The sequence below is a fragment of the Pelmatolapia mariae genome, linkage group LG1 (genome assembly GCF_036321145.2).
Source record: "Pelmatolapia mariae isolate MD_Pm_ZW linkage group LG1, Pm_UMD_F_2, whole genome shotgun sequence".
Classification (NCBI taxonomy): Eukaryota; Metazoa; Chordata; class Actinopteri; order Cichliformes; family Cichlidae; genus Pelmatolapia; species Pelmatolapia mariae.
Genome location: NC_086227.1, coordinates 26325977 through 26343744, shown reverse-complemented (window position 1 = coordinate 26343744; position 17768 = coordinate 26325977). Strand labels below are relative to the sequence as shown.

The 17768-nt window shown below is 39.7% G+C and overlaps 2 protein-coding genes across 3 annotated transcripts; one reads left to right on the top strand and one right to left on the bottom strand.

Moving 5' to 3' along the window:
- Positions 1-914: 914 nt before the first annotated feature.
- pdcd2 (programmed cell death 2) lies at positions 915-4714 on the bottom strand. Of its 2 annotated transcripts, none has more exons than XM_063461447.1 (8): positions 4433-4714; positions 3623-3731; positions 3438-3494; positions 2719-2907; positions 2021-2188; positions 1780-1880; positions 1589-1702; positions 915-1483 (listed from the first exon to the last, which is right to left on the bottom strand). In XM_063461447.1, the coding sequence occupies exons 1-8, from the start codon at positions 4610-4612 to the stop codon at positions 1304-1306; spliced, it is 1098 nt and encodes a 365-aa protein (XP_063317517.1). In that variant the 5' UTR covers positions 4613-4714; the 3' UTR covers positions 915-1303. The 2 variants fall into 2 exon arrangements, with proteins under 2 accessions (XP_063317517.1, XP_063317603.1); XM_063461533.1 differs by having other exon boundaries at positions 2021-2185.
- A 2470-nt stretch (positions 4715-7184) lies between these two features.
- Positions 7185-17409, top strand: rhoua (ras homolog family member Ua). Its single transcript, XM_063477346.1, has 4 exons — positions 7185-7789; positions 8165-8223; positions 10946-11134; positions 12657-17409. The coding sequence occupies exons 1-4, from the start codon at positions 7498-7500 to the stop codon at positions 12939-12941; spliced, it is 825 nt and encodes a 274-aa protein (XP_063333416.1). The 5' UTR covers positions 7185-7497; the 3' UTR covers positions 12942-17409.
- Positions 17410-17768: the final 359 nt, after the last annotated feature.

Here is a 17768-nt window from a genome sequence, read left to right as displayed (position 1 = left end):
TAATATTGCAAGCTAAGCACCCTACAATATTAAAAATACAAAAGCAACAATCATGACTTACTATGAGGAAGCACTTTGTGATGGTGGGAAAGGAAAACTTCCTTTTAACAGGAAGAAACCTCTGGCAGAACCAGGCTCAGGGAGGGGCCTCGGACTATAGCAGCGTAACTGCGTAGTGTTGTTCAGGGTCACTCAATTCAGCCATAACTGTAAACTTTAAAAGCTTTAATCCTAGATTTAAAAGTAGAGAGGGTTTCCTGATTCCCAACTTGGGAGCTGGTTCCACAGAGGGGTCTGATAGCTGAAGGCTCTGCCTCCCATTTTACTTTTGGAAATTCTAGGAACCACAAATGAGCCAGCAGTTTGAGAGGGAAGAGCTCTTACTAGGATAATATGGAACTAATTTTAGGTTAAATCCAGAGGTCTAAATGGGTTTGAACTATGCAAAGCCTCTAGGCCAGGGTTTGCAAAGTGCAGGCTACAAATAAATCAAACACTATGCATTTCATTCATCCTTGTTTCATATGATATAGCAGTGGAGGAGCATGCATCATAGCATACTGTAGCTGGTATCAAGTATTTGATGTATTTTTCCTGTGCAGCCCTTTATCAGACTCGTTCATTAAAACATTCAGTTTTCTGTATCTAAATACATTTTAATTACTTAAATGTTCTGGCTAAGATACTTAACCTGAACTATGAATATGTAGAGTCTGAAAGATGGGGAAAATACCATTTTTTTTTCGTGGTCAGTAACTTGAGGTGAGTCTTGCTGGTAAATGCCAGAATTTGCTGTGTTAAAAAAAATTTGTCCCAATTGGTGACTTATTGCTGTGGTTATGAAACTGTGGGGGTGGACGCTGGTGAGCCGCTGTGAGGTGATTAGTGGAAAAATCCAGATGTTTCTTTAAACATTGTTTTGCTAAATTTGTTTTTAATGATGCAACACACACGTCTTTTTGTACACACGTCTTTTATACATTTGGAGATGGCATTTTACACTGATGTTTATATTTGCACAAAGTTTATGATTAGTTAAATCTCCAGTCCATTTAATAGGGAGAGGCAGCATTACTCCCATGTGATTAGCTCAGTCAGCATAAGTAGTCAGCTCTTACCTGCAGCACCACGCAGCTTTTTGACTGAATGACAAGTTCAGGTGAAACATTTGGATATGTCAACATCAGGTCTCCCACCAAGCCACGCGGGTGAACGAACACACTGAAACGGAGTCGCCTAAACATATTAATGAAATCAGCACCACCTGTGCTTTTCCTGCTATGCATGAAACAAGGGACGCCCATCATCTTCGTTCAGTCTGCGTGTGTTGATCTGAGCTGAAGTCCTGCTTCCAGATGACCTCGGGGCAGTACTGGTCGCTGCGTTCACAGCTGGCAGAGCACGTGTAGACAGCTGCAGTCCCCCAGTCAATGCTAGCTCCAGTCGAGTCCACGCTTAGACTGTTTAACAGCTGCGGCATCACCTAAACACACACAGGATAGCAACAGCACAAACTTGTGAATAAATCAGTCATTAGTGAAAGATTAAAGACCCGAGCAGGTCTTCAACAGATCAGCAGGTCGATTACCTGGAACTCAAACGTCCTCTTGGCACCACAGGTGCATGGTGGGATATCCTCATCTGAAGGGATGTGCTGAGAGGAGACCCACAAGGGAGAGCCCCCTCGACTGTAACGTATCACCTAGAAATGACAAACACTGTGAGATATGGACAGAAGAAAACAACCGTCTGGATCTTTTTAGCTCTTCCATTTTCTACCTGGTGAGGTTCAGGTGCGATCTTCTTCTTAAACCTCTGGAACACTTTACTGTCTTCAGTCTCGTGCATTGCCATCTCCTCCAGGTCGCTCTCTGCCAGGGCTGATAGAGAACAGAAGGTCAGGATTGGTGCTGGTCAAATTATAATGAAATAAATATATACATCACTAAGACTGGACTTTTCTACATAAAAGTTCACTTTTCAATTGAAAACTGAGAAAAACTTTAACCTTTAACCTTACATTCTGCCAAGGCGGGACAATCCACACTCCTCTGAGTAATGATCCCTCCACCGTCCTCTTCTTCTTGTTCTCCTTCAGCCTCTTTGACATCTTTCTCCTCCTCCTCTGGCTCAGTGACCAGCTCAGTCTCAGGAAAGAGGAGCAGGGAGGGTGTAACAGGAGACCCTTCTAGACAGAGACGGACAAGTTTAGTCTTTCTAGTGATGAGAAATGACAGTCATAATTCTCTTAACTCAGGGAAAAGGATTATGGACCACTTAGCTTTTTATCCATCGCTTTTCTAAATATAGATACACTCTGGATCAGATCGGCTGCCCATTAAAGGGCTAACACAGAGAGAACCACACGCGCTGACACCCATTTTACAATCACCAATTAATCTAAATGTACCGAGGGCTGTGAAATTACTCAAATATTATTTTCAATTACAACCTTAGCTTCAATCAATTAATAAAAGGTTTATTGTGCTGTTTTATGATTTTGAACTCTTCACCTTTCTTTACTTTTGACTCTTTATAAAAATCCAAATTCACTCCTTTCATTTTTTTTTTACTCTAAATTAATTTTATGTATTCATTTATTTAAATTTCAGAAACAGATTTCTTCTTTGGAAAGTTTAATGAACACAATCATTAAACTCAATAGTGAAAAAAATGTGATTATGATTTTTGCAGCTCCAGTAAATATCCCACACACACCTTGGCTGCAACACTCCTTCTTGTGAGATTGTTTCCAGTGGAAAGTCTGGTGGTGTTTTCCACAGTAGGTCACAGTGTGGCACCGAGAGCAGGCTTTGTTACCGGGGCATCCGCACACCCAACACAGTTTAACTCCCGAAACGGGCAACACACTCTGGCCCTCCTCAGCATCGCAGGGTGGTTCATCCTCTAAAGGGAAGATGATATTTTATATTTGTTGACAAACAGACATACAGTTGTGGTCAAAGGTTCACATACATTGGGCATGAGTGTCAGGGTAATTTGGGGCTTTTAATGATTTCTTTAAATTGTTCTTTTTCCACAGTGGAAGGATTGTACAGCAAACATCTTTAATGAGAGTAAAAAACAAGAACTTGCTGCACAAGTTTGTATTAATTCTTGGATTTTTTTATTATCCACACAGGGTCAAAAGTATAGTATAAGGTTCAAATATATACATACACACTCTGTATATTTTGTTAAATGTTCTTTAGCAAATTGCACCTCAACCAGAAACTTTTGGTAGCTGGAAGGAACATCCAAGTGTGACAAATGGTTTAGCTGGTATTCCATTCCTTCATTATTTCATTCAGCACCACTAACAACAAAACAGTCCCAGAGCATGATGCTACCACCACCATATTCTTCTTCCTCTACAAATACTCAGAAATTGAATCTTGAATACTTCATTAAGAGTTAGGCAGCAAAAATTCACAAACCTGGTGGAGGGTCATAGGGGTAGAACTCGTTCCTCCTCTGTAACTGGTTTCTGAAAACTGGCATGAAGGAAAACACAGCTTTTTAAGAAATACTGCAAAATCTATTGAGAAAAATGAGTAGAATCAGACAACATCTCACAACACCACCCCTGGGAAGTGACAGACATCAAACAGTGAAGAACTACCTTTCATGCAGCGGCTGTCGTTTCGCGTGTAGCACTCTGGAGTTTTGCAGCAGAAGAGAAAGAGCGTTCGGTGAAAACTTCTGTCCTGACCGGATATTGGTGCATACACCTGCAACAATTCAGGTAAATCTAGTATTTATTTATTTATTTATTTATAGTGAGTAAGGCTGAGGTGGGATGCAGAAGTTAAATCGGAGTTGACCCAGATTTGAGTATGTGTGCACTTAGGTATAGGTTCTGTGTGTGTGTGTGTGTGTGTGTGTGTGTGTGTGTGTGTGTGTGTGTGTGTGAGAGAGAGAGAGAGAGAGAGAGAGAGAGAGAGAGAGAGAGAGATCAGGCTTGTAAAAAGTACTTAATTAAAGTTGAAAAATACTCACACATTGTACACCACCTGGGTAATATGTTCCGATTCTTATATCAGAATATATATCAATAACCAGCCGGCTAATGAAGGTCTAGTACCTAAACCATGCAATTAAATATATATATATATATTTTTTTTGGGGGGGGGGGGTTCTAATTCATTAAGGATATATTTCAGTATGTACCTTTTTAGGAGGCTTACAAAATACAAATGTATGATATGTGTGCCACTTTCCTTTCTCTGTGTTTATGCTGCTAAAAATGTTGTGTTAATATGTTTACTGTTTAACTCTTTATACAGGACACCAAAGCTGTAGTCTACAAGTTATTCCAGTCTTTATATTATAATGTCAGCGCATCTCTCTATACCTCAGACTTATAACAGTACAGTACAGTGAAGTGAAGTAAATATTTTTATGAAGTAGGTAGGATAACATGGAGGCTCACCTGCAGCAGGAAAACCATAGGAAGACGGCATATCTCACACTCCAGTCCGGGCAGAGAGGGCAGGCCTCTCTGGCTGAGCCACGCCGGCTTCCCTCCGACTTTACTCGGGAACTGAGGAGACCGAAGCCGCCACGGCTCCGCATCCTCCAGGAAACCCAGAACTACCTCCGCCGAGGACATGTTGGTATTACAGAATATCTAATGAACAGTATTTAACGAACAGACTCTAACCCTCACTAGCGGAGGGTCTTCTACATCTCACAACCAAAACACATGCTGCTACAGTTCTGAAACTCGTCCGTGAGGAAACACAGTCCAGACTTTAGTTCCGTGGGCCTCGAAACTGTCACTCTGTTGGTAAATACTCATAAATTTATGATAGTGCTTGGTGGCTTGAATTAACACGTTTGACTGCTATTCTACAAGTAGAGTTTTAATATGTTTTAATAAGCAATTTAACTTTAGTTGTATTTTGTTGTGTCCACCAGATGGCGCAAATGTCACACCCGTAGTCTAAAAAGTTTTACAAGAAGTCACATGGACTCTGGTGGTGCTCTGTAATTTACCTCTTAGGGCGATGGGAGGTAACGAAGTAAATGAAGTAAAAGTAATCAACATTACAATGCAAAAGTACGGAAGCGTAGAGCTGCAGGCTCCCCTCAATATTTATATTTTGCTTTAAATTGGAATTGGAGGGACTATTCCAGCTGGGGCTATTCCAGCTGTCATAAGACAAGAGGCAGAGGGGGGAAAAAGATGAAAACTCCATACAAAAAGAAACAGTGCTACCCAGAACGCCAGTAACCCATCCATGTTCTTAAGACACAGTTCTCCGGGTTTTCTGGAGGTCTTTCAAAGTTTTCACCCATTTTCAGTACAGACCTTGTACCTGACTATATTCACAGGAGTGCTTTTTTGTTTTTGTTTTTTGTTAAGCTACTTAACACTGCCCTATGAGTCAGGCAAGCATAAAAACAACAGAATTCAGGGGATGAATCAGTGTTGTGTCTGGCCTTTCCTCCACGCACTGTTCACTAATGCCTCATTCATTCTCATTCTTAAGAAGGGGAAATAAGGGGGGGAAAGGCGGAGGTATTAATAATTACACAAGAACTGGACTCAAAATCAGTAGCAGCGGGTCTGATGGAGTGATGAATCATCATCAATGGAGGAGTTCAAGAGAGTTGAGTGTCTACAGCCAACTGTAAAACACAGTGGAGATACTGTTATGTTTTACAGCTGCATTTCAGCCTTGGTGTTGGGATCTTGTCAAAATTGATGGAATTATGAACGCAGAAAAGTACCATCAGTTTTAAAAAGCATCTGATTGGTAGCAGCTACAGTTCATTTATTTTTTTAGCATAGTAATGATCCCACACATACTAAAAATGCAGCATATGCATACCTGGATAGAAAAACACACAATTGTCTCCCCAGAACCTGGACCCTAACATTACTGAAGAAGTGTGGGATCATTCAGTTCAGTTAAATTTTATTTATATAGCGCCAAATTGCAACAGCCATCCCATGGTGCTTTATAACTATTGTAAGGCGAAGACCTTACAATAATACAGAAGGAAACAACAAAAATCAGATGACCCTCTATAGGCAAGAACTTGGTGACAGTGGGAATGAAAAACTCCATCCAGAAACATCCAGCAGAACCAGGCTCAGGGAAGGGCAACCGTTTGGGGGTGAGAGGAAGGGGACAGGACAAAAGACACACTGTGGAAATGAGCCAGAGATTAATTATAAGTAATGATTAAATCCAAAGTGGTGTATCAATACACAGAAAGTGAAAAGAGATGAGCGAAAAATAAATGCTCAGTACATCGTGGGAAGCCCCCATCAGCTTAGACTTATTGTAACGTAAATAAGGGAGGGTTCAGCATCACTTGATCGTCTTGACAGAAAATGGAACAAAAGGCAGCCAATGTCCAAAAAAGAACTTTGAATGTCTTTCAAGAAGCCTATAGAACTATTCCTGAAGACTACTTAAAGAAATCACAAGAAAGCTGGCTATGAGAGTTCAGACTGTGTTGAAGAATAGAGGTGGTCACACCAAATATTGACTTTCAACTCATTACAATTGGACAAAACTCTTTTTCCCCTCATATACTGTATATCCATGTGTATATATATATGCAAACCACAAGGCATTTGTGTCTCTGTGAACTGGGGATCTTTTGTTCCTCTATGTTTGACTTCAGTTTGTTTTTAAGTTCCAGTAGTAAAGTACATAATAGACTACCAGTAAGCCAGCGTTCCTGTGGTGTGATAAGATGTGGTATGTGATTTGCAGTAAGTACTCCAGAACAGACAAAAAGAAGAGAAAACCACATACCATGGTTTTCACTTTAAAAAAATAAAAATAAAGATGTTAGACAATAATGCTGATATTTCATACAAAGAAAACGCCACAATAATGCTTGATGAAAGCAGCAGAGCATTTTCAAACAAAGAAAAAAAAGCAACAGGAAAAAGGAAGGAAAAATAAATCAAATTTCAGTCTATGAAACCATCATCTACTACTTTTTTTACTTAGTTAACCCCAACATCAATCTAAACCTTAATGGATTTGTAAGACATAGTTTGTCCTCCGAAGTCCATACAGTGTGAGTGCGTGCAACCGCTATGTGTCCCCACAACACCTGTAATCCAAGCACACACACACACACACACACACACACACACACACACACACACACACACACACACACACACAGAGGCACCGTGATGTCACTGAAGGGGAGTTAGCGGCGGGTCTGTCCGTTGGACGTCTGGACGGACATAGACTCAGACCGGCGGCCAACGTTAATTCATCCTCCGCTCTTTGTATCGGACTCTCATTAATAATTTAATAAATCATGACGCTTAAAGGGGCTGTGTTAGGTGAGCCTCGGGTCCAACTTTGGTGATTTAACCATGGTAACTAAAAGGAAGAGGGCTTCGGCTACCACATTAAGTCAGTTGACAAACTGTGGCGGACGTTAACGGAAGAATGGACGGAGTGAAAACTGGCCCTCAACAAGACTGAACCTCCCGCCCGGGTCTCCTCGGGCTCCATGTCACCCTCCTCTCCGTGCCAGATGCCCCAGCGGGGCGATGGCTGCTACAAGCCGGCACCGGTGTCCCCTGCTCCGCCTGTGCCCCCGCGGAGGGTCCGGAGCCGGGACAGAGGCTCGGGCAGGACGCGGCGATCCGCGGCAGGGTCAGCGGGAGCCGGAGCAGCGGAGAAGCGGGTGAAGTGCGTCCTGGTCGGGGACGGGGCTGTGGGGAAAACCAGCCTGGTGGTCAGCTACACCACCAACGGCTATCCAACCGAGTACGTTCCGACTGCGTTTGACAACTTCTCAGGTAAAAAAGAGGAGAAACTAATGACATGGTTCATAGGATCCAATAAATTCAATGATCTATGTTTCAGTTCATCAAGTGTTAGAAATAATGTCTTTGGCTTTAATGATCATATTTCACACAGTCACAGTTTTGCCTAGAAGCTGTCTCAAGGGATTGATTTATGTGTTTACTTGACTTATTTAATATATTAAAATTCAGTTTTTCATATTCTTTTAATTTTTTTTATCATACTGACTTTTTTTGCCAGTTTGTGTTGTGTTGTCATCAAAGTCAAAGTTTGTCATTTTATTACAACAGTAAACCTTACATTGGTGATACTAACCTCAAGATGATTTGTGTGTGTCTGTGTGTGTGCGTGTGTGTGCGTGCGTGTAGCGGTGGTATCAGTGGACGGGCAGCCAGTTAAACTACAACTCTGTGACACAGCTGGACAGGTCAGTGATCTCTGTACAAACTAACACTAGACACTCACAGAGCAGTGTTTCCTGTTGTTTTTTTGGGTTTTTTTTTTAAAAAAAATTCATGTTGGACACAATGCCTCTCCCAAGGAAATTATTCTTTCTTTCTTTCTTGCCTGTCTGAGTAGCATCCAGTAAGACAAATGCCTTTTTTTTTGCCTGAGCTACAAAGGAAATGGGAGGGAAGAGGGGTAAGACGTGCTGAAAAGGCTGCATTGAAACAGGACAATGCACATCCTAGCCCTAGTCAGTGGGATAACATGTAAACAGGTTAAAACATGAAGTTCATTAGGTTCTACATTGCAGGGATGTTTCATAGATGACAGGAACATAGATTAGGACTCACAGACTAAAAATAAATCAGTGTTTTGTGTATCTCTAGGTCTTTCCTTGGAATAACTCTCTGGCACACAGGAAGTGATGTAATTCTGTCTACATTTGCGAAGGAGTAGATGTTTGTTTGAAGATAGTGGAAGATCTAGAACACTGTGATAGGCTACAACTGGTTAAACATCAAACAGAGGGTATATGCTGATAGAGATAAAACAAATATGGTAAAAAAAAATCACCACACATGCAGTATAATCACATAATCATGCACCAGAGTTATTATAGTTTTTTTTTTTTTTAATTTTCTAATGAGTTTTTATTTTTACTTCATTTTGACTTTTTGTTTTTAATTCAGTTTAGTTTCAGTAGGTTTCCAGAGTGGATTTTCTTATTTCAGTTTAGTTTTTATTGTTCAAAAATGTTTAGTTTTAATTTATGTTTTATTAGTTTCAGTGTTAGTTTTTTAAGTATTATTTTTGAGGGCATAATAATAATAATCTGAGGCAAGATTTAGGAAAGTTACTATAGGTATAACAATAAAAAAAAACATTTTAACTCACAGTCAACTCACAGTCTTGTAAATAGAGTCTCAAAAAAACTATTCACTATTTTTCAGCTCACCTCAGCTGTATTTATATGTAAGACAGTTTGTAGTATCTGGAACTGCAACCATCAGCTGATGCCCTATGAGAAAGGATTTGGTAACAATGGGGAGAAATAACTTATTTTTAGCAGGAAGAGAAGCAGTAAAGTAAATCAGTAAGTAAAAGTTTATTTATATAGCACTTTTCACAGACATATGTCACAAAGTGTTTCACAAGAGAGGTAACAAAAACTCAATACAATCATAAATACATCATAAAAGCCCTGGTCTAATTAAAAGCTTTTTGAAATAAAAATGTCCTTAGCTGCTTTTTGAAGGTCTCCACAGAGTCCGAACGCTGTAGAAATATAGGAAGTGCATTCCACAGTCTGGATGCAAGGAAAGATCGGTCCCCTTAAGCTCTGAAACGAGTATGGGGGACCACTGTGGTCCCCCGGAGGTTACGTGAAGAGGTGTATATGTGAATCAAATCAGCAATATAGGGAGGGGCCTGTCCATGTAGTGCTCTAAAGGTTAAAACAAAAATTTTAAAATGGAACCTAGATCTGATTAGTAGCCAGTGAAAGTGGTAGCCTTCTGGTACAACCAGATAAAGAATGAGGGGAAAGAGAAGAGTAAGGAGAAAGGAGGAGCAGACAAACAAAAAACAACAGAAAATACAAACTCTGGGAGAGAAAAGACAAACATTAATGACATGTAGCATCATCAGTTGTACAATCACCCTGGTTCTATAGCAAATGGTAAAAGAATCACAAAAAGGTCATTTATTTGTCCACGTTGATGGAAATGATTTTCTTTTTTCTTTAACTGTTAAACTAATCACTACAGTACATTTCAGGTCTCTGCTGTGCAGATGCTACAGTGGGAACACATCACTGTGGCAACTGAGAAAATGGAGGTTAAAAAGAAGAGGAAGCCAAACCATCATCTTTTTATACACCTTATCAAGTAGTTTCTAATGATTATTTATAACATATTTTCAACTAATTACATATTAAAATTAGACAAAAGAAAAGTAAAATATCTATAATGTGTATGACTCAAAGTGTGGTCTTGTGTGAGTGGCAAAACGATTCATTTCACTACCATTCCCTTCAGCCTCTGAATGTAGACATTTGTATTTAATTTCTTTTTTGTTTTTTACTTTGAAAATTTAAATGACTAATTTCATAAAGAATGGGTTAATCTAGACAGATAAATAACCGTGTTCACAGACAAACAAAAAACCTGGAAACTTAGAGGTCATCACTGTTTCATGAATTCATGTATGACAGTTTCAAACAAACAAACAAACAAACAAAAAATGCATCTCAGAGGAGAATGAAAATGCTCTGTTCGTGGAAAGTCTGCCACCAGTGAGAGCCTATAGCAGCATAACTAGGGGGATGCTATAGCATGCCGTGTCAAAAATAAAACCTTGAAGCTTAATCAAACTTTAGAGACAGTGCTTGTTTCATAAATCCAACAGAAGAGGGTCCTGATAGCTGATAGGTCCTCCCATTCTAATTCTGGAAACTCAAGAAACAAAAGTTAAACCTGCACTTATAGAGCAAAGTGCACTTTTGGGATAATATGGTAGATTATCACTACAATGATCAGCTGCCCTCAAAAACAGTGGAACATTGAATGAGAGAGGAAAGATAAAGTTGGAGATCAAAGTGGGGCCCGCCCTTTAGTTCAAGAACCACTGCCTTGAAGCAGAGGTAGGCAGTGATGAATCACAGTATCTCTGTGTGAACACTCGATCTCTCACAACCTTTCCAGGATGAGTTCGACAAGCTGCGCCCTCTGTGTTACACCAGTGCAGATGTGTTCCTGCTGTGCTTCAGCGTCGTCAGCCCTGCCTCATTTCAGAACGTTCCTGAGAAGTGGGTACCAGAGATTCGGAAACACGCCCCCTTTGCGCCGCTGGTTCTTGTCGGGACGCAGTGTGATCTCAGAGAGGATGTCAAGGTGTTGATTTTTATCCTGTACATAAATCATGATTTATGTAATTCTGTTGCCTGTTTCTCTTTCTTATCATTCTTATCATTGTGTAAACCAATGACACCATGCACAAACTAAATGGAAGCGTTATTAAAGTTATTGCACAGCTTGGTTGTGAATCTAGAATTAAACTGTAACATTTTGAAGGTTATGACATTCAGCTGGTGTTGATTCTCTTGTAGAGAAATATTTATTCACCTTTATGGTCATTTTGGCAGCTTTAGTTATACCACTGTCGAGGTTTATACATTTTGTCTGCTCCATTTAAATCAGTCAGGGTAGAGTAAATATTAGAAACACAGCATCGTTCAGCAGCACCACAAACTGGAGCCTCGTAAATGTCCAAGTCTCCGTGCTGTCTAGATGTTTTTTTGTGACCACAGAGAAGAGTTGTCGCAATGTCACAAGTTGGTAATGTTGCAACTTTCGACATTATGACCAAATGCAATTTTGGCATTGCATAATGTGTTTGTAGGAAAAAGCACATGGATGTATACTCAAGGGCTGTAGCTGTTTGGATTATAAAACCTTTTCGTGCAACTTACCCAGTGCATAAAAACGCTAAAGCCTGTACAGATGCATCTTTCCTGTCTCCTCAACTGATTGTGTGCTGAGGTCAGTACTGTCACTTTACAGCAAGCAGGTTCCTGCAAATGTGTTCCTGCTGTACGTCAGTGTTGTCAGATTCTAATCTTTCTGGCTTCGTCCCACAGTAAAAAGATATGTGAGTTTAACTGGCAATTCTAAAATTGACCATGGATGCAATTTACCCTTAATGAAAGTATGAAGATGCAACCTGATATCAAAGCGTGTAATAAACACGCTGGTCCACCATGTCCATTTTCATGTCCACTTCACATTTTGACTCTCGTAGATTTCACGTTTTTGCTTACACGTTTTTCCATGATGCTGGGTTGGAATATATATATAAATATATGTATATATATGTTGTAGTCTAAAGCACTTTGAATGATCAGTACAAATGTCAGTCCATTTCCAGCAAGTAGCAATTGCCAGACAGGCAAAAAGATAAGACTAATTCATTTAAAAAAAGAGAAAAACAAGAGGTTAGACAAAAAACATACAAAACAGGCAAAAATGTAAAAAAATATAAAAAGGAAGACTAAAAGCAGGCAATACAGATTAAGAGGACCGAAAAGGGAAAACAATAACTAACTCTGTGAGAAGGATCTCCTCAGGCCGGTGCTGATGCAAACATGCAGTCACCCTCTTGACTTTAAAACAGCCACAAGGGCCACACCTGGATCTACTTTTATGCTGTATGTCTTTCCCCCATAAAGATGAGATTTGACTATAATAGGCGTCCAAGGGGGAAAGAGATATAACTTAAAGTCAGATCCAGATATACCTTAAAAGGCTCAATTAAAATGTAAAAAGCAATTCTAAGACAAATAGTATTGGGGTGATGTGATGCTATTTGCTTAAACTAGTAAGTATATTTATTTCATATTTTTGTAATTTTCTTTAGGTCCTCATTGATCTGGCGAAGTACCGTGAAAGACCTGTGGACCCAGTGGATGCCCAGGACTGTGCGATGGAGATTGGAGCTGTGGCCTACTTAGAGTGCTCTTCGCTGACCCAAAAAAATCTCAAGGAAGTGTTTGACACAGCCATATTGGCCAGCCTGCAGAACTACAGCTCCCATAAGCACCAAAGGGGGAAAAAGAAATGCAGAAAAAAGCAAAGACAGACACCGGACAAGATGAAAAGTCTGTCAAAGTCGTGGTGGAGAAGGTATTGTTGTGTGGCCTAGAGGAGACTTTATTCTTGTCTGATTCAGCCGGGTTTTAGTTGACAAGCACAGAAAGGTGGTTTTCTCTTTAAAAGGAGATGGATACAGGACCTCTCCTGGACTGCGGCTGGGAAGTGTCACAGATGTAAAATATTTTGTTTTTAGCCCCCATTCTGGATTCTGGATGAGATTTACTACTGAGCCTCCCTGCAGGAGAAGGTGGTGCTGTGTCTCCTGGAATTAAACTGGCATGAACCAGTTCTATTGTGGGACTAGCAGAAGATGTGATAATATTGTTCAGGATTAGACTGGTACAGATTTGAACAGGAACTTGGAAATGTGTTTTCTCTGGAGTTAGATCCAACCTATAATGGATTTATGCAGCCTGGTTACGTACCCTGGAGGGGAACTGGACTGTCTTCAGAATATAATTGTTATTATTGGTGGCTTAAAAACTGTGCGTCCAATTCCTAGTCCTTTTTTTAACTTGCTTCTAAATTTAGTCTGGTTTCAGATGCCCATGATTAGAAAGAACTGCTGACTGAAATAGACCAGACCAGACCAAACGTTGTCATTTTGGAGTTTCTGACCCAGACAATGATCAGTGGATATAATTATAGTCAGAACAAGTCCAACCCTCAGTTAATTTTAGAGCTGCTTTTTATAACTGGGGCCATTGTTATTCATAATGAAAAAAAAAACCTTTATTAAACTGTTAAGTATTTCCTGGTGACACACATGTTTTGTCTATAACCTGGATCAGGGTTTCCCCTTTAATTGCAGTGCTGATCTGGACAATTATGCTGTTAGGTCTGGCATGAAATTAAGCATAGTTTTCAGCATGTCCTGACAGCAAAAGGTTTGGTGAGGCTTAGGCTTTGGATAGGTGCCAATCACGTCTTTCTTCGTGTGCTTTGATCAAAAGTGAGATTTCAAAGAATAAGGAGCCAGATAATGAAAAAAAAAATCATAATATGTTAAAAAGCATGTCCACTGCTCTCTAACAGCAAGTTGTATCTTTAGTCAAGAAGATACAACCTGGATCCAGGACTCAGTGACCCACTTTGGGTTTCCACTGGTAGCTGTGGTATTTTATCATCTTCATCTAGCCCCCATTATTACTGAAAGACCGAACAAACTGTTAAAATAGAGTGGTACCAGTGTGGTGTGGTTAAATATAAATCTCTGCACTGTGCTGGTGACTGGTGCTTGACCTTAATCGGGCAGGAGGACATTTTGTAATTCATGATCGCATTGTTCCACAAACGAGAACGTTGCTCAGTGCAGTACTCAAGTGGCTCTTTTCACATGGAAATGAAGAATTCAGTTTAAAACTGAGACATTCGATCTAAATCATCTACAGGCACAAGCTGCAAGGCAGGCAAATAAAAGCAGATTGATGTTAGATATTTGTTCTGCTTGATGTGGGTTTGATTTATCTTTGCAGACACTTAAACAACCTTAACTATGAGCACATAATGTAATTAAACCAACCCAGTGCTCTTTGCATGTGCTTGTTTCTGTAGGTTTGCAAAAAAAAAAGAAAAAAAAGAAAAAAAAGAAAGTGACTTCACCTTTTCTCTTCAATGCAATTAAGACTGTGAAGTTTGAATTTTGTACTAGCAATGTTAACCATCCTTTTTTCTGCCCTCACTGTTATAGCCAACCCTGTGTTTACTGTTTTCTGTGATAGTGCTTGCAGGCTGTCCTCTCTCAAATAGATGTAGCTTTATGTGTTGTTAAGCAGCAATAAAAACAAAAGTGAAGATGGAAAACATGTGGCTGTCACACACTCAGCTGCCACACCTTCCTTCGTACACCATAGTTACTAAACCGAGAGCACAGACCAGCAGGATCTGTTTTATTTTTCTTCGGTGTCTCCGTCTAAAAAGGCTCATTGTATTAAAGTCACTGCAGCAGACAGGAAACGGCGCAATGTTTGTTATGCCATTTTGTAGCATAAAACACAATTATTCATAGAGATCAGACATGAACACTGTCACAGCTGCATTTTAAAATTTGGAAGTTTTATCTCACTTCCCGGTTAAAAGTCAGAATTTATTAGAAAAAAGATAATTATATTATGAAAAACAGATTTATTATTTGACTGACGCATTTCAGCTTGCGGCCTTCATAAAACATATCACAGACCAGATTCTAAACAGCACAGAGTAAATAGTACAGTAAAAATATATACAAGAGCCAGCATACATATCCACCAATGAGGCACCAAAAAGGATGGCCTGGGCAAATGGTTTAAAGCTCAGGGTCTTAAAATTGTTTAAAAGATTTGATTTAATGAGATATTTTGCTTCTTGTATTATTAGTGACATAAAAATAACTGAGGCTGTGGATGTGTGAAGTTACAATGACATCAGGCCCATGTAAGATGTAACTGACAGGTATTTTGGCTTTTAAGTGTGGCGTGAAAACCTTGTACAGTTCTCAAAAATAAGCATTTTCCCCCAAAGAACTACCCCGCATCACATTTTCTAATCTGTGGCTGTTGGGTTCTTTACTGGTGTGAAACAGAGTAAGCCATGTTGTGCCTGGGAAGTTCAATTCATTTTAATAATGAAACTTTGAAAAATAAGAAATGTTTTATTTAGATTAAAATATCCACAGTTTGGAATCCACGTAGTGTTTTCTGTCAGAGTTGCATATTTTCAGCCAATTTGTAAATTACACTCTTGTGCTCATTTTCAGCTTCATATTTATTCTTGGACTCTAGAGTAGCTTTGCATGAGTCACAGTTCAAAATAATCCTTATGTTTCTTGCATTGGGCCTTCTGTCATCTTCTGTCTGAAACAAACTGTTTTTAGGCCCTTTCAACCTTTTTTGGATTCCTCTTGTAAACAGAAGGTCTGAACAGGTTGGCAGGTGGGTGGAGCTGTGCTCAGAAATTACCATATTAAAGTCATCACCTCTCAGTGACATCATAAAGATCCAAGAGTAAAAAAAACAGCCTCAGCCTTTGGGCTCACAGGGATCTCTGATGTCATTATTTGAAAATTTGGCTGTGTTTAATACGAGCATCCATGAGTGTAACAGTTGATGTATAACAGAAAATAAGGAAAAGCAAAACAGATCAGCTTTAGAATGGGTTTTACTAGAGCTGCTTGGTAGCTTTCTATTGAAGATGTTACAGTGGAGACTGAATGGTTTCACTGTTTCACGGTGTTTTAGGCTTGATAGCAAACGCATTGTTTCTTGCAGGGGAAAAGGCATAATAGGTTACTTGTCTTGCTGTTTGTGTGCAGTCTTGGCTGATGGTGCAGTAAAGTAGGCTAAAGGTCATGCAGAGTCTTTATCATAGCTTGTGTTTCCCTTTATCAGCTTTTACCTAGTTTAAAATTTCTGGAAAGCAGGATGTTTGCTCACTGCAGTCTTTCAGTAAAAAAATGTATACCTATTGAAATACATTAAATCAACATATTCTTACATAGGTCTGAGTTGGATTTCAGGGTAAATCCTCCTTGATGTTTTTTTTCTCCTCCTCATACATTAAAATGTGACTCCATAAAGCATGCAAATTATGCCACTCTGTTCATGACTGACTGATTAATAGGATATTACAATTCAAACTGCTGTCATGTGATACAACCTTTAATGTGTAAGACTATGACTGTGCTACCAGAAAACAGCATAGATTAAGTTTTACTTCTTTTAGCTGCTTTCCCCCCCTAAGTGTTCAACAGCAGCATGCACCCTGCACTGTATGATGGATGTAAGGCTTTGCAATGTAGAACAGATCGGTCTCTGGAAGTGAACAGTGTTTAAAGACAGTCAGAGAAGACATGTGGTGTGCTGGTATTCTTCTAAAGCTAAGACAGAAATGTTCTGTGTTTGGAGCAGGTCCAAAGTCAGGAGTTTTATAGGTGTTATTGAGCTATGAGTTTTCAGAGATGTGGTTGAGTTCAGTAGATCAGTAGATTTGGTGCTGGAACTGGATTCCAGAGTGACCTAATTATCTCTGCTGAGGACACTTATCAATAAGTAACTTGTGTAGTGCTATTGGATAGCAAGTTAAAGTCATCCAATAGGAAAATGTTTGAGTCAGACTACAACAAGAACTGATCCTCTGTTTACTTTAGGTCTAAATGTGCAACTTCATGCACATTTAGACCTAACTGGGCACTAAATGCCCATGTTGACCTAATTTCTGATTGCACAAGACTGCACCACGTGGTTTTGTGAGTGTAAACAGAAGCATTGCCAACAGAAGGTCTCATTTTTGAGGTTCGATTGTTTTACTGAGGTTGATACCCCCTAGAGGACACCTGAGCTCACTCACATGAGACACCAGCCGAAAGCTTCTCTTAGGAAACCAGTCCACTGAGCCTGTGTGAAGCGCCAGTGTTTTCATTTTCTCTGCATATAAAAACACTGCTGCAATTCTCTGTTTAACCGAGGGCTTTGGTTTGTGTTTGATATATTTGTACAGACGTTTTATACCCTGAGAAATAAAGAATATTTGGTATAAAAATATGTTGTGTTTGAGTGCTTAGTGGCAGACTGAGAATGTGTGTGTATATAAACTCTACTCCCACAGGCTGTAAACAAGACTGAGGTTTCATTTTAAGGTGAATGCATGTTTGAAATGAGGGCAGTAGGGCATGCAGCATTTTAGCACCATCGCTTTAATGCAGAATGGTTTTGAGTTTGACAAAAGTCCAAACTCCACAGAAAGTACCTGAAGTCCAGAAAATAACTACGAGCACCAAAAAGGCATGAAAAACCCTAGGAATACTGGAAAGCTTGAAGGAGACAACACACTCTGGCAGGTAAGAAGAACAAATTCAGGTATATATACGCTGAGGAGACTGATGGCTAACTGTAAACAGGTG